Source organism: Diadema antillarum, unplaced genomic scaffold, assembly GCF_040938485.1.
Source record: "Diadema antillarum isolate AM-2024a unplaced genomic scaffold, OU_Dant_1.0 scf00000038, whole genome shotgun sequence".
NCBI lineage: Eukaryota > Metazoa > Echinodermata > Echinoidea > Diadematoida > Diadematidae > Diadema > Diadema antillarum.
In genome coordinates, this window is record NW_027270927.1 from 650,591 (window position 1) to 672,001 (window position 21,411).

The following is a 21,411-nucleotide window of genomic DNA, read 5'->3' on the forward strand; positions in this document are numbered from 1 at the left end:
TTCATTTTATTAATTTCAACGCATGTCCCCTTAATGTGAGATGGCGCCTTTGAGATTGATTCAAAGATACGCTTCACATGCAGTCTTCTCAGCGATACCCATGTCCCTCAATATAGACAGCAGATGGTGTCACATTTCGTTGTCATCTGTACGCCACATGATCCCCAACGAGTCTATGGTGACCTTCCTGTGATGATTATGATTATATTCATTGATTAAAGGTACTGTTTACCATTGGGTGTAGTGATTTAAAAAAAAAAATGCTGAGTTATCACATTGATGCATATATATGTATAGGTCAGTTGTATCACAAAACATCCTGTAAAATCTTGGCAATAAAGTCTGAAATATAAGAAGATATCGGTATTTTTTCAATAAACCATAACTGTAGACGGTTTATTCTAAAAAAAAAAATGATATTATCTATCGTTAACATTTTTTTTTGTATCTAATAAAATTTATTGATTGTACTGATTTACATTTTCACATTGGTTTGTTGCTATTCCTTATCACATTTTAGAACTATCTTTGAAGCACTGAAGCTGGGTGTTCGTTTTATCCGTAAATGATAAATAATGTCTTTATTGTCTTAATTGATTAATCTGGCTGTCTACATTTTCGTTAATGTAATCGTAAGATGTACCCCTGTTCAAGTCTACAGAATGATCTGGAGCTTACTGCCCGATAGAATTCACACGCCTGCCCTTTTTTCCTTTTTATTTGGGGGGGGGGGGGATAATTTCTCTTATTTCGAGAAGGGTGCGTAAAAACGCTTTATCTAGCCAAATGGAGTGAAATCCATTCATGTGTGTGCAAAGTGTGTGTGTGCGTGTGTGTGTGTGTGTGTGTGCCATACGATGTCAAGAATACCCTTGTTTCTTACTTCGACTACAAAGTCGAACTGAACACCCTGTTCCAACGAAGTGGGACATTCAACAAAGACTATAGAGGGAAAAAAAGGACAAGGAAACCACAAATAGACAGGAATTGGAACAAGCCTGCAAAGAAAGAAAGAAAGAAAGAAAGAAAGAAAGAAAGAAAGAAAGAAAGAAAGAAAGAAAGAAAGAAAGAGATAACGAGGAACAAATCTACCCAGATACCACTCCCTTGGTAGTGCTACAATGTTATTCAACAATGTTGGAAGGACTATTTATGGCAAACACATAAATAAGAAAGAAAAAAAAACTACTGCCCTGGGGACTAGGGTAGCAGGTTGTGACGTCATGACGGGCTGGAACCACTGCATATAAGATATACCTGCCAGGTAGGCGCACTCTCATATCCAGTGTCGCGTTTGAGGCGGACAGACTCACAAGAAAGAAAAATGTTTTGCTTCGTCCTCTTGACTGTCGCCTACCTCTCTGTCGTAGCCACAGCCCAAGGTATGACTTCATATATCGTTGTCTCTTCCTGTGTATATTAAACATCTAGTATAATTGTCTATCAACGGTAGTTTTCCTTTCTGATGTTAAGAATCGAGAAGGTTGTATTTCTGAACGAAAAGAAACAATGTTATCGGATTCGGAAAAACTCGATGAGACTTCTATAACTCTGAGGAAATTAGACTTACCCATTTTTTTTTCTTTATGTCAAGACAATATTATTATAAACTTAAGCGCTTTCTGGTTGTAGATCCTGCATTAAGTTGGTATTTGACTATCCTTATCAACTTCAACGGCAATCATTTATAAGCATGATAAGCACGGATGATATTTCCTATTAAAGTCAGACGCATTGATGTCATTTTGTAGAAAGTCAACCGACCTTTAATTTATCAGTCCATTGAACATCGATGTTGAAACCATCGCAGAGTACAAATTTGTAAGTAGTATCATTTCTCTGTGACCATGTAGTTGTTACCGTGTTAACTCATTCGTTCTCATGTAGCCATATGGCAGATTATATGATGCAATTTTACTATGATTAGATCTAGCTTTTTCTCAATATGTCAAATTCTCTGCTTTATTGAATGGTCACTCGTACCATTATGAATGGCACCACGCTATCAAGCATGATAATAAAAGATTGTTTATGACAGTACATAGCTAAAACTAATATCACAGAATCTGGTCATTACGTTACACAGTTATGAAGCCATCGTGTAACAGTGTGTATCTTCGTCTATACAACCAAACTGTGCATGGTTTATCTGATTACTACACCTTAAAATGTAACAGATAGTCTTTGTAATTCATTAAAGGCATAATTTACCATTTGTAAACGAAAGAAAAACAGCTTCAAAATAGTTCTAAAATGTGAATGAGAGATTGGAACAACCAGTGTAAGAATCTACTCACTATAAGTTATGTTAAATATTGTTAAATCTTAAGAATGTAAACGATAGCTTTAATAAAATTGGGTCTAGACAAAACCGTCTACATTTATGGATTAATGAGATAAATAGTGATATCTCCTTATATTTCAGGCTTTATTGCAAAATTTTTATACGGTAGAATGTTTTGTGATACAACTGACCTACACATACGCAACGAATGTGATACCAGTAATCAAAACATTTTTTTTTTTTTAAATCACCGTTCCCACTGGTTAAAAGTGCCTTAAGCACGTTAAGTCCGCTTTGTCGAATACGCCATCTGTGTTTTGTTGGCAGAATCTTGTAGGTTTAACCTGCATGCCAACCAGGGTTTAAAAGAAAAAATGTTTTGATCTAATGAACCTTGCCACTAAATAGTTTTAGTGAAAAATAAGCGATATACGTTTCATTTCCTGTCATACTAAACCAATATTGCATGACTTTGTTTATTCAAAGTTCCTTCCCACCACAATGATACACCATGTTTACATGCAGCGCATATCACACAAAGTGAATTAATATCGCTATGCTGGAATGAATATACAGAAATAAGGAAAATGGACATGAGAGAGAGGGAAGGGACAGAGAGAGATGGGGAAACAAGGCTAGATGAAAAGTGACAAAACTTTGACATACAGTTTATAGTACAGAGTCAAATCCATTGACAAGTTGAAGAAATATACGTTTTCAAAAGACTCTTAGACTCATATTGTACAGTGCTGTATCGGCCTGCTTGAAGCCACTGTTTACCATTGGGAATAGTGATTTTTGAAAAAAAAAATGTTTGAGATAAGCATAGTTCAGTTGTATCACAAAACATCCTACCCAAAAAAAAAAATGGCATAAATATGAGGAAGCATCGCTATTTTTTCTCAATTAGCGATAACTGTAGATGCTTTAGACTGATGTAAATATTTGCTCATTCATCCAGTCGAAGTACAAGATTAACAATTAGTTGAATCAAGAAACTGGAAAAAAAAAAAACACTCACTCCATCATTGAGAGCATCATTCGCCCGAAGAAGCCAATTGATAATTTGCGAAACGTCGCAACAGTATAAGATTGTTTTCCAGTTTCTTGAATCAACTAATTATTATTGATCTTGTGCATGGTTTATTCTAGATTTTTTTTTTTTTTTTAGATATAAGTAAAATGTATTGTTCACATTTTGTGTACTCGTATTTAACAATCTATAACATGATTAACATCGATTATCCTGATTAACACCCGTACGTTGATTGTTTCTATCCCTTCCTCACATTTTAGAACTAAAGCTGTTTGGCTTGTTTTTCATCTGAAAATGATAGAGATAGTGGCTGCGCAGGTGATTTGTTCCATTACTGTGCGCCACCAGCTGGAAATACCTTGATTGCTTGATATTGTGGGGGTGGATGAAAGAAATGATGAGATATTTTGTTATAAACTGCGGTAGATAAGCAGGACTTGGATCTTGCAAGCACTTGAACGCCATGGTTAAAATTTTTAAATCAAGCTCCTGCTTCACCGACAGCCAATGTAATTGTCTTAAAACTGAATTTATGTGCTCAATAAGTTGAGCACAAATCATCAATCTAGCCGCTGAGTTTGTATTCGTTGCAACTCTGGGATGTTATTGTTCGGTAGACCATATGACATACCACTGCAAAAGTCAAGGGGAGACTTGTGAGCATGAACAAGTCTCTCTCTTAACATTTTAGAAAGAAAAGTAGGAATCACTTCAATCCTGTGTAAAGCAAACGAAGCCGCTTTGCAAAATTTGATTCACATGATTCGACAATGTCAAATGTTTATCCAGTCTAACACCAAGGTCCCTGGTAGAGTCAACAGTCTGTATCAGAGTGTTACCAAATAAGATGCCAGCAACCCTATCACACTAAATCAATTTACTTGTGAAATGAAGAACCTCAGTCTTATGTCCTCATTAAGTTTGAGACCATTATGAACTAATCAATAACTCTTTATGTGAGTCAGCCAAACAAGCCTGGATTGAAAGATTAATTGCTTCAGACTAATGACCCTTCTCTACCAATTCGTATACTTGTGTCCAACTGAAACAAGTAATATTGTTTGGCACCACCTGAGGTGACGAACCATCCATGTGTATACCTTATTCGTCAGACACTCGAACAGAGACTCAAACCCCAAGCACCTCCTGATCGGGAGATTCTCCCGCATGAAACCCATAGCAAACGGGAGACTCCAACTTGATGTTGTGGCCGGGGTCCAGCTCTAGGGTTCTAGATGTTATATTGTGCTATCTAATGGTTATTTTTCAAAATGCGATGACACTGAGTAAGAAATCATTTTAAGCGGGAGAAATTAAATCTCAAGCGGGAGAAGAGGAGACTTCGCAAAAACGGGCTTTCTGTGGGAGATCTCCCGTTGAAAGCGGGAGAGTTGGAGTCTCTGCTCGAATAGCACGATGTCATACCAAGTTCGAATCACAATTAATGGAAAACATTAGAGTATAATAATTTCAAAATCCATGGACAGACGAGACTCGTCCATATGGCAGTGCACATGTCCACCTGGTGACATTCGGGCGATTCTGGTTGGGGCACAAAGCAAGGCAGGTATGACCAATAGTTTAAGAAAGAAACGTCACCATTTTTAATCACCCAAAAATACTGGTGAATACTTTATTCTATGTATTACACTTCTATTTCCTGACATTGCTGAAAACTATTCTTTGGTCACAGATCAAATGATTGAACTCATAGGGACAGTAAACTACAATAGGGAAAGTATCCGTTACGAACAACAAAGTACAACATCAAAAAATAATTGACCAGTTGCACTCATACACAGCATCAATGAGACTCGAACTAAATCCTTCCAAATGATGCAGTTTCTCTGTCTGTGGTGGTGTCCCGAAAGAGGTTGAGAATTCAATCGGCACTGAACGTATTCGTTCAATCATAGAAAAACCTCATAAATCCCTGGGTTCCCATATTTGTTGTAGTGGCAAACCAGCCGAAGTAAATCATGGTCAAGCTGCAAAGAATTGAGGAAACATCTGTCCGTCCGGAGTTTAAGGTTGCCATCTATTCACGTTACCTGCTAAATTCTATCCGTTTTTTGCTTACAATTCATACACTACCAAAGACCCACCTAGATAAACTCGATGTAATGACCGACAAAATATCTGGAAAAAAAATGGTTAGGTATCTCGCTCGGGGTGCTAACATCGCCATCGTTTACTTACCCCATGGGTCTCAATATCCCCACATTCACCGTCAGTCTCAATCTCTCGCTTTCACCAGATCATGGACCTACAGGACAGGGAAGGTCCATGACCAGATCGAGGGTCAAAGCTGATCGTGTTATTAACCAAGCGATTGACTCCACTATTGAAAGATAGTCACAATGGGCATGCAAGCAGTCGACTGTTGTGCATTGTCACGTAACTCACGGTAAAGTGGAAAACTGCTCGCAGGAAGGCTTGCAAATTATCGGCAACTGGTCGACGACTGGTCAGCATCTGGTCGACGACGTAATGAGGACCATTACAATTCAAAGTTCATGCGAAAAGCCAGAAATCACTGAAAACCAGCCCCAAAGAAGTTGGCAACCAGTCAGCAACCGGTTGCCTATTTTTCCATGGCCAACTAAAGATCAGAAAAACCTTTTGTTGAGGATTGCATTTCTTTTGATTTATTTCAGGCTGCTATTTGCCTTTCTTTCCTGTTTTCAGTGCGTGTGAGTATATTGTAGTCATACAAACTAGAATGTGAGAGAAAGCATGTGAAATCTCACAATGGTAAAGGAAAACAACAAGAAGAACAAGAACAAGAGCAATAATAATAACAACAACAACAACAAAACTTTACCCATTCTTTTTTTCAGTATCACCGTATTGACGGGAAAAGAACAGAGCAGAACAGAACAAACAAACAGGCAAGCAAGCAAGCAAACAAACAAACAAAACACAACCAGAGTGTAATGTGTATTATTATTATTTTTTTTTTTTTTTGGATAATCAGATGCGGCTTATTGGAACAGAGTTGGTCAGGACACCCTAGATCGCGTCTTGGCGGTGGACCAGAATCAAGGAGTTGCCAAGAATGTCGTGCTATTCATTGGTGACGGGATGAACACAGCCACGATCACCGCCTCCCGCATCTACCGAGGACAGCTCGCCGGACGTTCCGGGGAAGACGATGTTCTCTCTTGGGAGACCTTTCCAAACGTCGGCCTGATGAAGGTACAGACAAACGTCATTCGAGTAGAGTCATGAAAGAGAATCAGTGAAGCATTGAAATGCATGTTGCGTTTATGTGTTTGTTTGTTTGTTTGTTTGTTTTATAGACAGTTAAAGAGGTGTTCATGAAATACTGAGAATCTTGACATGTAATTGATATTTTTAGTTTAATTTTCCATATATCTTCCAAACTAATTGAAAGCCAAACGGTAAAAGATATCAATTTGTCAAATCATTTGCTATTAGTGTCTGTTTGTGTTTGTGTGTGTGCAGTCATTTCAAAATCTTCCTCCACCATATATCACACTGTTGTAGGTCAAACCGCGTCGAATTCGCATTCATTTTGAAAGAGCTGTTTCAACAGAGAGGTTGTCTCTCTTCCACGTACCTGGTTTCAGCAGGCGAATCATTCGCGGAGGACGCGAAGACGAACAAAATGGCAACGTCCAACATATGAAGTTTAGTCTGCAAAGGCTCGCCGAACCGGTGCGGGGTTTCGAAAGAGTATAGTCAAATGTTCGCTGGCATCGTTTTTAGTTTTTAAAAAATCGCGAATTTTTCCAGAATCCCAGTTCGTGACTTGCTTGAGATTTGTTCTCGAAAATTAAGAGCTTCGTCATATGCGCAAGACCTACTCAAGACATGGACAGTGTTCGCAAAGTCTTTATGAATCCCCGAAAAGATCCCGACAGGGGAAATCCGCACCACTTCACGTCTACACTGACATAATTTCGTTGCATTTCATTTACAAGGTTTACTACAAATTACAACTGAAAAATTCATAATGATATTCTTTATTTGAATTTAATTCATTATCAGGCTCTTTTTCACATACATCCACACCTCAGGCAATAGTAGCCAAGTGTCAAAAAACCGAATAGAGAATAACAAGTATAAAGAAGAGTTTACAGCCGCAGTCACACTTGGCAAAACAAGATAATGTGAGGAGCCACATCCAGAAAAGCAGACGCTTGTTGGGGTAGCTCCAGAGAAAAGAAGTCAACACACACACACACGCACACACACACACACACACACACACACACACACACACACCACAAGCGTATGCGCACAAACCGATAAACCTTAGAGAGAGACGAAAGAATATAAAAGAAGAAAGAGATCGAAGGGAGCAACTTTCTATATATTTTGGCTTTACAGCTTTCAACTTCCTTGGATGTCTTGGAGTGATTTTTTGAAAGATTTGAAAATCTTCCGCTGCCTTGCCAAGCTGACGCTGTGGGTGGATATCATCATCCTAATATTGCGCGACTTTTGTGTAGTTATAACATTATGCCGTCTACTAAGTATTTGCGTTGTGTACTTATTGTCATCGAACAAGTAAGGCAGGGCAGGGAGGCGTTTGCCGTTCCCACAGGGATAATGAGCAGCTTTGATTGTATGGTATACAGGATGGTATGTGAGTGGTACAATTTACAGTATAGTGCTTTTTCGCCAGTGATTCTATTTCTCTTGTAAATCTAGGGTACGCTACTCTGTACAGCTAGCTCTCAGAATGGCATAATTCTCTTGACTCATTGATAAGTTTCATTTCATTTATCATTCACTTTTACTGTCCCATAGTATTTGTACAACTTTAGTGAAAAAGAATAATAAAACTTTATAAAAAGCATACAATACAACAAGACAGTGTATCATACTTTAATATGCAATACACACATGCACTGATTACGTTTGAATCAAGTGTGGCGGAAGAAGCAAAGTCCATAGACCAGTTAGGGCTGCACCTCCCCGATGATATCTACAAATAACACATAAACAAAACAAGGCAGAAACAAACAAAGTAAAGAAATATCAAAGGGAAACACAAAGGCGGCGTTTGAGAATTCTCTATATATGAAAAGCATTTTTCCTAGTGATACATGGTGTATTTGTAATCCATGTCTGTCCAACAGACTTACAACACCAACCACCAGGTGCCAGACTCGGCCAGCACTGCTACGGCCATCGTTACTGGAGTGAAATCTAAGTTTGGCACGGTCGGGGTGGATGACCGGGTACAGCGCGGACAGTGCAGCAGCATATCTGAAGGAGTCGAAGGAGGACAACTTGACTCATTGCTCGTTCTGGCACACATGGAAGGTATTGTCAACATTAACCCGGCTCTAGACTTTAGTCAAAATTACATTCACAACGAGAAATTGCGACGAGTTTACCTTTAAATGATTTAGTTTTCACGATCACTACCTGTTCATGGCTACCAAACACCATTGCTGTCGTCTATCACCATTACCATTCCCACTATAGTCGAGATTAACACCATTATTCTTTAAAATTCCCATCATTCTATGGTCAACACAAGTTAATACCATTCGCTGTTCCAATCGTGGTACTGACTAACACCATTATTCATTACAAATTCCCATAATGGTCCAGACAAAAACCATTACCATATTCCCACCACGCGCGGTCCACTCCAGACGAATACCAATAACACTCGGATCCCACTACAATACAGACTATACACCATTACCATTCCCACTACAATACAGACTATACACCATTACCATTCCCACTTTAATACAGACTAGCACCATTACCATTCCCACCATGATACAGACTAACATCATTACCTTTCCCACTTTAATACAGATTAACACCATTACCGTTACCACCGTGATACACACTAACACCATTACCATTCCCGCTTTAATGCAGACTAACACCATTACCATTACCACCGTGATACACACTAACACCATTACCATTCCCGCTTTAATGCAGACTAACACCATTACCGTTAACACCGTGATACACACTAACACCATTACCATTCCCGCTTTAATGCAGATTAACACCATTACCGTTACCACCGTGATACACACTAACACCATTACCATTCCCGCTTTAATGCAGACTAACACCATCACCATTACCACCGTGATACATACTAACACACCATTACCATTCCCACCGTGATACAGACTAACACCATTACCATTACCACTTTGATACAGACTAACACCATTACCATTCCCACCGTGATACAGACTAACACCATTACCATTACCACCGTGATACACACTAACACCATTACCATTCCCACCGTGATACAGACTAACACCATTACCATTCCCACTTTGATACAGACTAACACCATTACCATTCCCACCGTGATACAAACTAACACCATTACCATTCCCACCGTATTACAGACTAACACCATTACCATTCCCACCGTGATACAGTTTAACACCATTACCATTCCCACTTTAATACAGACTAACACCATTACTATTCCCAACGTGAAACAGACTAACACCATTACCATTCCCACCATGATACAGACTGAAAGCATTACCATTCCTACCGTAATACAGACTAACACCATTACCATTCTCACCGTGATACAGAGTAACACCATCAGCATTCCCACCGTGATACAGACTGAAACCATTACCATTCCCACCGTGATACAGACTAACACCATTACCATTCCCACCGTGATACAGATTAACACCATTACCATTCCCACCGTGATACAGATTAACACCATTACCATTCCCACCGTGATACAGATTAACACCATTACCATTCCCACCGTGATACAGATTAACACCATTACCATTCCCACCGTGATACAGACTGAAACCATTACCATTCCCACCGTGATACAGACTAACACCATTACCATTCCCACCGTGATACAGACTGAAACCATTACCATTCCCACCGTGATACAGATTAACACCATTACCATTCCCACCGTGATACAGATTAACACCATTACCATTCCCACCATGATACAGACTAACACCATTACCAATCCCACTTACAGACTAAAACCATTACCATTCCCACTTTGATACAGACTAACACCATTACCATTCCCACTGTGATACAGACTAACACCATTACCATTCCCACTTTGATACAGACTAACACCATTACCCTTCCCACAATGATAGAAACTAACACCATTACCATTCCCAACATGGAACAGACTGAAACCATTACCACTTCCTCCATGATATAGACGAACGGCATTTCCATGGTCACTATCACAGTCACCCTTTCCCTCACCACTGCAATCCTCATACCCAATAGCAACGGTCCAGTGGCGTATCTAAGGGGGGGGGCAAGGGGGGCACGTGCCCCGGGCGCCACTCCTTGGGGGCGCCGAAAACGAAAAAAACGAAAAAAGAAAAAGAAAAAGGAAAAGAAGAAAAAAGAAGAAGAAGAAGAAGAAGAAGAAAAAAAAAACCTCGCCCGGACGGGGGGGGGGGGGGGGGAAGAAAACCAAATCAAACAAGATAAAAACAAAAAATGACAATGTTAATTGTGTTCACACAAGAATGCCATGTTTTGTAAGCTGAAATTTAGGCTCGCTCGCTGCGCTCGCTCGACAAAATGTATAGAAAAGAAGATAAGAACAAAACGTGACGATAACGCGGACAAAATGACAATGTATATTGTGTTCACACATGCCATTGTTAGAAGGCAAAATGTTACACGGAGCAGCGGCTGCAATTTTATTTCTTTCGTTCTGAAGCGATCGCCTACTGGATCAAACGAGGGCACCAAAGGTGTCGAACATTACGGGGGGGGGGGCCGCAAAAAAAAATCAAACAAGATAAGAACAAAACGTAATGATGACGCGGAAATATACAAATTTCGGCTCACTCGCGCGTAATAAAGTATTTTTCATCAAGTCCTCAGTTTGTTGGTGTAAATCGTTATCTATAAGGCCGTCACTATATCTTGATTAGAATTGCGAGATTTAATAAGCAAAAAATGGCAAGAATTCCATGTGTTGTAAGCTGAAATACAAAAATTTTCGGCTCGCTCGCTGCGCTCGCTCGCCAAAATTTATCAAAAAAGAAGATAAGAACAAAACGTGATGATGGCGCGGAAATATACGAATTTCGGCTCACTCGTGCGTACTAATTTGGAGTATTTTTTCAAGTCCTAAGTTTGTTGGTATAAATCGTTATCTATAAGGCCGTCACAATATCTTGATTAGAATTGTAAGATTTGATAAGCAAAAAATGACAAGAATTCCATGTATTGTAAGCTAAAACACAAAAATTTTCGGCTCGCTCGCCGCAATTTATCAAAAAAAGAAAAAGAAAAGAAGATAAGAACCAAACGTGATGATGACGCGAAATATACAAAAATTTTCGGCTCGCTCGCTGCGCTCGCTCGCCAATATTTATCTAAATTTATTACATTTAAATCACCCTTAAAAGACCCTTTTTAAGTGCTTGAAAAAGCATATGTGAACCTTTTTTTCTAAAAGTCCCTACCGGGATGGGGTTGGGGTTGAACACTTTTTCAGAAATTAGGGGCGCAATTTTCGCGCTTGCCCCGGGCGCCGTTTTCCCTAGATACGCCACTGCAACGGTCATCATAGGTCTCGTAACCTCTGCCGCCACCAGAGTAGTCTAGTCCTGGACCCTTTTTATTGATGCTTTTTTTTCGCCGACTACATACGAGTTGGGCCGAGTGATGGCGCAATCCCGAGTACTGCTGCACCGAGAGTTCTCGGCATCGCGCCGTCACTCGGCTAGTTGGCGAAAAAAGAATCGATAAAAGGGATCCAGAACTAGACTACTACCAGAGCTGCAATCCACCAAGATCCCGTGAGATAGCACAACCCATATTGTATATTACATGTCATCGAAACCACTTCGTCTACCTCAGTTACCATCATCCTCTCTGCACAGGCATAGAGTACTGACCTCATCACCATGGTCACTGACTTCATTAAAGTAGCTGGCTATGAGAAGCACCATTATCTCCTTTCAATATATCATTGTAACACTTGATGTTGTTTTACTTTGCCGGTGTTTAAAGGGAAAGCCACAGGATTTGTCTCCACTGCACGCGTATCGCACGCCACCCCTGCCTCCCTGTACGCACACTCAGTGGACAGAAACTGGGAAGGTGACTATGAGGTGCCAGCCGACCAGTTAGCACTCGGATGTACAGACATTGCCAGTCAGCTGGTCTACAACAACTCCTTCATTAACGTAAGTCCAGTGTGTGTGTATATATGTATATACATGCATATATGTATGTATGTATGTATGTATGTATATATATATATAATCACAACAGTAGGTCAATATAAAAACTCCGTTACAGACGTAAATTTGACGAATTTTCGCCCATAGGGCTTTGTCAAGTCAATACATTTGACACTTTATTTTAAAGCAGATCAAAATAATTGATCTGCTTTAAAATAAAGTGTCAAATGTATTGACTTGACAAAGCCCTATGGGCGAAAATTCGTCAAATTTACGTCTGTAACGGAGTTTTTACATCGACCTACTGTTGTGATTCTATACTTTCTTAGGACTCCGAGCAGAAACTAATTATTGCTGTTATTCATTTTTGTATATATATATACATATATATATATATATATATATATATGTGTGTGTGTGTGTGTGTGTGTGTGTGTGTGTGTGTGTGTAAATTGAGTGAATGCGGCAATATCAAAAGAACACATAAGTAGAATTTGAGAAAAATCGGACAATTCATTCAAAAGTTTTACAAAGGATTTCACAAAAATTTATTTTTATGAAAAGTGCACATCCCCTTGATGCTGACGTATACTTAGAATAATATAATTCCTTTTTTTCTCTGAAAGCCTTGAGTGCTTTTGCAGTGAGCGAGCTAATTATTTCTCTTATGTGTTGTCTATACATCGTTGTACAAGAGTGACGTTACGAAATGTTTCAGTCCTCTCATTCATCCATGGCAGCTCCGAAGTTAAAAACTCAAAAATATTGAACAGATTATCCGATTTTCCTAAAACTTCACAGATGTGTTCAACTAATGTTGCTTTCGTCACTAAGTTGACATACTTTGATACTTGAGTTTCTTTCTCTTTTAATTTCACTCCACAATTTTGCTATACTGTATGCTTCTAAATCATGTCTATACACTGCTTTTGGGGTACTTACTCAGCTTTGTAGCTGGCAATTTTAAAGGTCCTGTTTACTTTTGGGAACAGCGATTTTAAAAATGTTCAAGATATCACTTTTGATGCATAGGTCAGTTGTATCACATAACATCCTATCATATACAGTTTTTGCAATAAAGCCTAAAATATAAGCAAATATCACTATTTTTCTCATTAAACCATAGCTGTAGACGGTTTAATATGGAAACATCTTTATTATAATTATTGTTCACATTTTTTATATTTAACAATACTTAACATCGATTATACGGGTTCAAATTTTACATAGGTTATTTCTATCCCTAACTCACATTTTACAACTATTCTGAAGCACTAATGCTGGGTTTTTGTTGCGTCTGCAAATGGTAAATTATGCCATTGACTCTTGCTAGTGGGTGAGAGAGTATGTACGAGGTCCATATTTAAGAGTTTTATTCCGATAGGAAGTCGGCGACTCGCTCATCAGTCCTTCACAAGGCCCCTTTGCAAGCTAACAAGTCGCCTTCTCATTTCACATGGCAGTTTCTGTACAACTGTAAATGCTAATTTGAGATTTGTCTCGCTCCTTTCCTCTTCATCACCAGGTGATCCTTGGAGGAGGTCGACGAGTGTTCCTCCCAACGTCCGAGCCCGATCCCGAGTACGGCCCAGATGGAGTGACTGGGAGGCGTACAGATGGGAAAGATCTCACTGAAGTCTGGCAATCTGGCAAGGAGAGCGCCATCTACGTTTGGAACAAGACAGCTTTTAACGACGTTGATCCAAGCTCAACAGACTTTTTGCTGGGTATGTCATGACGAACGTTTGCTGATGATGATGAAAAAAAAAATAACAACAAACAAACAAAACAACAACAGCAGCAACAACAACAAAACAACTTCGAAATAACAAAAATACCAACGAAAGCAACAATAATTTTAGTTTTGGCTATGATAAATCACCATGTGCGATAAAAGCCTCTGAATGCAAAAGAAAATAATAAGATACGACATCTTAGAAACATAACAACAGTACACAACATTGTATCAAGCATAGAAAACAATGTAAACCAAATTTCAAAACGTAAAGCTTCTAACAGATGAAGTCTGGAGTATAAATCGAGGTGCGGATAGAGTTCCGTTTCATACCGGAGGCTCGTCTGGAGTGCGTTCGAGCGCGCTCGGGTGAGTTTGGCCTGACGATGCAGCGAATTCTTCAACGATATTACTTTTAAAATTGATTCTGTCTTTCTTTCTTGCTGCAGTTTATTATACAATTAAAATCAAGTCAAAATGTTAAGATGAGCTTTTAAGATTAAAATGTGAAAATGATACTTTATAATTGTTTATTACTGCAGATTATTGATGCAAAGCGCGCGCTTAGGAGCACGTTCTAGGATTTCCGGTTCCGGCCGACGTCCTGTGTTCGTGCGGATACCTTTCATACCGGAACGACATCCAAAGTTCATCCACTGTTCGTGCTAGACGGTCTAGCACGCATCGCGTCCACTGTTCGTCCACTGTTCACCATAGCAGGGAGTCTTTTTCGCGTTACCTTTCATACCTACAGTGGTCCAGGATGAACAGTGGACGACCTCCGGTCATCCGGACGTCATCCACTGTTCAGCAGCTGGTATGAAAGGGATGTTAAACCGGGACCGGTTGAATTATTGCAATGTTATGACTGAATGTTTATCAATTATTTTGTATGATCCGTTTGTATGGAGTAATGCAGGCCTATACAATTTACTCATGTGGTATAATGATGATAAGCTATTGATTGCATCGTGACACTAGCAGCAGCGTTGTAGATAAGAAGATACAGGTGCAGGGTACTGTTTGATGTATAGTATGGGTATGTCGTTCTTATAGTATTTACACTGTTTCAGGTTTCTTTGTGCGTCGTCGTAAAAACGAGTGCATATTATTTTTTTTAAAAGGATAATCAAAATCTTGAAATTAGACTAAAAAGCACCGAGCTGTGAAACTTCTTCCATACGTCATTATAGATATCTTGGCAGGGCAATCAGTTCCACCTTTTTCTTACGTGAAGGTCTGTTCGAACCCAGTCACATGCGATACGATAATGACCGGCCGAACGATCGAGCTGGGGAGCCCTCTCTTGCTGAGATGACGACTAAAGCTATCGAGATCCTGCAGAAAGACGAAAACGGCTTCTTTCTCCTCGTCGAAGGTTTGTCTATACGTCAACCTGTTTGCATTCAAGCAGCCATTTTCCCCCTGATCAAAATCTGCTCGATTTCGCTCTATTTATTCATTATCTATCTATCTATCTATCTATCTATCTATCTATCTATCTATTTATTCATTTATTTATTTATTTATTCATTCAATCATTTATTTATTTATTTATTTATTTATTTATTTATTTATTCATTCATTCATTCATTCATTCATTCATTCATTCATTCATTCATTCATTCATTTATTTATCTATTCATTCATTCATTTTTACAAGTAAGCTCTTTGATGGCTCATAATCTTGATTGAGCTAGGCTCTCACCCCTGCGATATCTCTGCAAAGATCAAATCTAATTAAGTGAACGGTTATGTGCGGTAGACGTATTAAAGGATGTAAATGGTCAATGAGAGGAGACCAACACAAAAAGGCAGTAAGATCTAAGATGGGGTGCCGAGCGCAAGAATCACAGATGGCTTTTCTGCCATGATTTCTTCCCATCGCAGCATTCATCTTCGTTTGTTACCACTGCTAACGAAACAATATTCTGAATTATAAAAACAGTAAATAACTTGCAGCGAAGATACAAAGAACTTGACAAAATGTTAATGCACCAATGGGCAATATAAAAATCATACTTACAACCTGTGTCAACTATAGCAATTATGCTTTTATCAAACTATTTGTGTGTATGCATGTGTATTGATTATGTTCAACAAAAACCTCTTTGTCTTTGTAAATGTAGGTTCTTGAATGTAAAGGAAAATGGGGAAAGAGTCGTGTGGAGATTCACAAAAGACGAGATTTTTGTGATTTACCGGCGTGTCAAAAACATTCCATTTCCTTAAAACAAAAAAGCAACAAAAACAAGACAAAACAAGGGACCCTACATTTCTAAAATGAAATCACTTGTTTCTATGAAAGTATGCAACAAGTATATGGGTCAAATTGATGTCACATTGTTTCCACAAACATCATCATCACGTACTAGTAGCTAATGTCGTGCATTGTCCTTGCCTCAGCTGCACGCATCGACCACGCCCATCACGACACCGTAGCAAAGGACGCCCTCTCCGATACCGTCGCGTTAGATGCTGCTGTTGCTGCCGCCATCGACCTGACGAGCACCGAGGACACCCTGATCATCGTGACTGCAGACCACGGCCACACCTTTTCTTTCGGGGGATATCCGACCAGAGGAAATCCTATTCTCGGTGAGGCATTTTTATCACTCCCAGCTTCCATTTTCTTTATCTTATCCTACACTGGTAAACAAAGACTTGGGTAAATCATAAACAACAAAAAAATAGGACCTACATAATCAAACCTCATCTTATTGGTACGATATCATCCGATTTTTTTTTCATGAATTTCATCTCCTTCATGTTTTTTTCTCTTGTCTGGCAATAAATGCATAGGATTTGATGATTACTGGAATGGGACGGATGGATTGCCGTACCTCACCCTCAGCTACGCCAACGGACCAGGGGCAGAGAAGGTTGTAGAAAGCTACAACCGGACGGGCAAACGACCGAACCATCTTGATACAGACACTTGTAAGTGCAAGGCTGGGTTGTGGTCTCAGGCGACCAACTAATAATTGTGCTTATCCATACCATTATGAACTTCACTTTGGGTCCTATGTATCAACTGATTTCAAATCAATTGTGCTTTTATTTCCATCTACCCTGTAACAAAAGTTCATACAAATACGGAGTATGCATCTAATAAATCATTATTAACAAGTTGTAAGAAAATGATACAAACCCCTCCTATAACAAAAACCTTTTTCTTTTCAATCTTTCCTATATTTGACAAAATGTTTTCTGAAAATTTCACATAAGGGTTTGACTGTTATAAAATTGTTCCTCGTTGACGAAACCATGAAAAACATTTTGGTTTTTTTTTACACTTATTATATCAAGCTTATCAGGCACTGCGGCTGTCCACCTTTCAATGAACTTTGTGTGGACGTCGTTAACCTTGTAAACGTCTATTCGAGCCGACCCAATTAATCTTTACTAATTCAGTCATTAGCATTTTAACTACCTTTTACCAATGTATAACAACTTACAATACGTTGTATCGACATTAGAATTTTACTTATATTAAGCATGTTAAAGGACAAGTCCACCTTCATATACATAAGGATTGAGAGAATGGAGCAATATAAGTAGAACATATCAATGAAAGTTTGAGGGAAATTGGACAATCCATTTAAAAGTTACGAATATTTTAAGTATCTGCGCAGTCACTGCTGGACGAGAAGACTACTACAGTGTATGATGTCACATGCGTACAACTATATAAGGAAAATAAAAAGAGAATTTCACAAAACTTTACTTTTTGAATAAAATGCACATTTCTTCGACTTGCTACTGACGTATGTTAAGGGTAATATTATTCCCCCCGACGTCTGAAAGAGAGAAGTGGAGTATTCTTTTGTTATGCGAGAAAAATTGAAATATGTTGAATTTTCTTATTTTTTTTATATCGTTGTACCCATGTGACATCACAAGCTATAGTAGTCTTTTCATCCAGCCGTGACTGAGCAGAAACTTCAAAAATTCATAGCTTTTTAACGGATTGCCCGATTTTGCTCAGACTCTCACTGATGTATTCTACTAATATTGCTGCTTTCACTCAACCCACATGTCTATGAAGGTGAACTTGTCCTTTAAGCTTACTAGCGCAAGGTTTACGATTTACCCTTTTCGGAGGTATATCTAGTAGCTTAACACCTGACGCATGGTATGGTTTCTTCCATCCCTACATCACACACATCTTCTTCATTTGATAAGCGCGCTTACATCTTTTCAACGGGGTCATCCCACGAGACCGACACCCACGAGTCATACAGCCCACGAGTTCGACATTGAAAACAGGTCCATGAGTCATGCAGCTCACGAATCATACAGCCCATGAATTCGACACTAGGCAAATAAAGCCCATGAGTTCGACACTAGGTAAAAACAGCCCACGAGATCGACAGATAAAACACGGGTCTTAATGTGTCGGGCTCGTGGGCCTTGTTACTTTGGTGTCGAACTAATGGGCTGTATGACTTGTGATCTGTACAACTCGTGGGCTGTATGACTCATAGGCTGTATGACTCATGGGAGTCGGTCTGGTGACGTGCACCCCTTTCAACACACCTTACAACCCGGGCTTGCAACCTTACAACCTTACAATCTTACCTCTTCTTGACAACGCATTTCTGGTCAGCAACAATTTTCTCATCTGCCCATCAATACCAGTGTCGGTGATTCGGTTTTAAAAATCCCCTTTGAATTTCGATTCAGTTCAATTCAATTCAATTCAATTCAATTCAATTCAATTCAATTCAATTCAATTCAATTCAATTCAATTCAATTCAATTCAGTTCGATTCAGCTCAATTTAATTCAGTTCATTCAATTATACTTTGCTTCCATCAAATGAGAAGGAAGCAAAAGTGATACACAATACAAAGTATCACATACAGAGTAGTAATATCTAGCCATCTTCTCAGATGGAAAAATGAACAAACAAACAAACAAACAAATGCTGATCTTTTCAGATCATATTGTTAGACAATATGAAAGAAGTTCAAGCTATAAAATGTAATACAAAATGTGTGTATCAATAGTTACTCTTTACAGTATTCATACTGTAGGAGTTGTCTATTGGTCTATCGAAAAGTGTATAATGAAGTTAACCTTATCTCTTCATAGACCATTCATTACTCTCTATCTAGCAATAGAGCAAACCATTTGCAGACATTTTGTATAATAATATAAAAAAATAATATAAAATATTTATTTAGCGCTTAATACAACATGTTTCTAAGCGCTTTACAATGCTAAACAACCAAACATACAAATCAGCTTAGAATAACAAATAATTTACTACAGATGCATACAGGGCTTACATAATCATTAATTCTGCTCTAAAAATAAATGAGTCTTAAGTTTCTTTTTGAAGATGTCAACGGAGGTGGAGGTCTGAATGTGAGTAGGGAGGGTGTTCCAAAGAAGGGGGGCACAAACGGAAAAAGCACGGTCACCATAACGATTGTGGGTGCGAGGGCCAAGTTTAAGTTGGGTTGCAGATGATGATCTTAGGTTAATGTGTGTATCCGGTCTGGGTTTCGATGAGATCAGGTCAGTTAGATATATAGGTGAACGGTATAAAGTCAATACAAGTGTCTAACTTAAAAAAAACAGACAACCGCGGCAATAAATAGATAGATGGATAGATAGACAGATAGATAGATAGATAGATAGATAGATAGATAGATAGATAGATCAATAAATAAACGAATAAATATAAAAAAATACCATTAGATTTCGCCCCGGCTCCTCCGCGGACTAAAACCCAAATGAACAATTACTAATCATTGGTTTGACACGAATATATCCGGTGGTTACAAAGCAGACAAAGCCTGATGGAAAGTCAGTATGTCATATACAAAAGCGCACTATATAATCAACAGTTGGCGGAAATCCAGTAACTATAAACGTTGATCACTTTCATACCTCTGATACAATTCCTCACGGTTTCACCGGCCTTCCTGTAAACTTAAAAGTCACCTTGGGCGTTGTTCACTATCGATGATATAGCTGACTCTTTTTTTCACAATATCACAGACAAATTTTGTCTGGTGATAACAATATTTACTTTAATTCGATTGCTTTGTTTTACTTTGTTTTTGGATGTCTCAGCCATTCCAAAACCGATTTTCATCAAATAAACTTTGAATTCCTCTTAGAATGGTATGCTCTGTACTCTTTCAATATTGGTTTCCTGGTAGCTCGCAAAAGGTTAAAAGCCCAATCCTCATCTCTACCAATAGTATATACCATCCCTTTAATTTCATTCATAATATGCTTCGTGTTACTCCAGACGCAGATGGTTTCATGCAGGATGCGATCGCCCCCTTGTCCGAAGAGACCCACGGCGGCCAAGATGTCAGCGTTCACGCAAGCGGCCCCTGGTCACATCTCTTCTGTGGTGTCCGAGAACAAAACTACATCGCCCATGCGGTCCGCTTCGCTGCTTGTTACGGCGACAGGGTCGACAACGCGTGCACAAGGGACTCGAATGATGCCAACACGAGTAGCCCACTTTCAATCAAACTGATCTGTCTCGCTGTGATTACTGCAATCGCTGGCCATGTTATCAATCGTTAGTTTTCTGAAGACTACTGTGTCTTCCACAGGCACGCATGAGATTTAAAGAAAAAAAATAACTGTATGATGGATTGTAGACTAATGCTTTTGGAGTAACATTGAGATTTTCTCTCTTTTTTAGGCAACTTCATTCGCTAACTGAAAATATAGTAAGTCTTTAATTGAATATCTTTCAAAATAGCACGAACGTCAGTTCGAAAGTTAAAGGGATGGATAGTATTGGTTGTGGTGAGGATTCGGCCTTTAACTTTTGTTGCAAGATACTTAGAAACCAATATATGAAATGTAAAAGAAAATACAATTCAAAGAGGAATTCAAAGTTAATTTGACGAAAATTGGTTTTGAAATGCCTGAGATATCCCAAAAGAAAGTGAAACTAACTGATTGTAACAAAAGGTGGGTCCCACGAATTATTAGGATTGCTGTGTTTTGGATATCATCATTTCCTAAGAGGCTTCTCATAATCTAAAAAAAAAAAGTCATCATAAAAAAAAAGAAAAACGTTGGAAGCCTGTAGCCCCATCTCAACCGAAACTCCGCCATCCCTTTAGATAGAATACACTTTATGCATTATTCTTATATGGCGAATATACACGTATCTCAATCATTATTAACCA

General features: G+C 38.8%; 1 protein-coding gene across 1 annotated transcript; it reads left to right on the forward strand.

The window, feature by feature from the left end:
* The first annotated feature begins 1,324 nt into the window (after positions 1-1,324).
* On the forward strand, positions 1,325-21,184 carry LOC139710005 (alkaline phosphatase-like). Its single transcript, XM_071621958.1, has 9 exons — positions 1,325-1,382; positions 6,298-6,518; positions 8,432-8,618; positions 12,333-12,508; positions 14,031-14,232; positions 15,478-15,618; positions 16,647-16,838; positions 17,043-17,180; positions 20,508-21,184. The coding sequence occupies exons 1-9, from the start codon at positions 1,325-1,327 to the stop codon at positions 20,792-20,794; spliced, it is 1,602 nt and encodes a 533-aa protein (XP_071478059.1). The 3' UTR covers positions 20,795-21,184.
* Positions 21,185-21,411: the final 227 nt, after the last annotated feature.

Bases quoted from the DNA above. Each gene is read 5' to 3' on its own strand.
- LOC139710005 (XM_071621958.1), top strand. From the start codon at position 1,325: ATGTTTTGCTTCGTCCTCTTGACTGTCGCCTACCTCTCTGTCGTAGCC. The intron at 8,619-12,332 runs GTATTGTCAACA...CGGTGTTTAAAG, and splicing joins CGTTCTGGCACACATGGAAG to GGAAAGCCACAGGATTTGTC. The intron at 16,839-17,042 runs GTGAGGCATTTT...ATAAATGCATAG, and splicing joins CAGAGGAAATCCTATTCTCG to GATTTGATGATTACTGGAAT.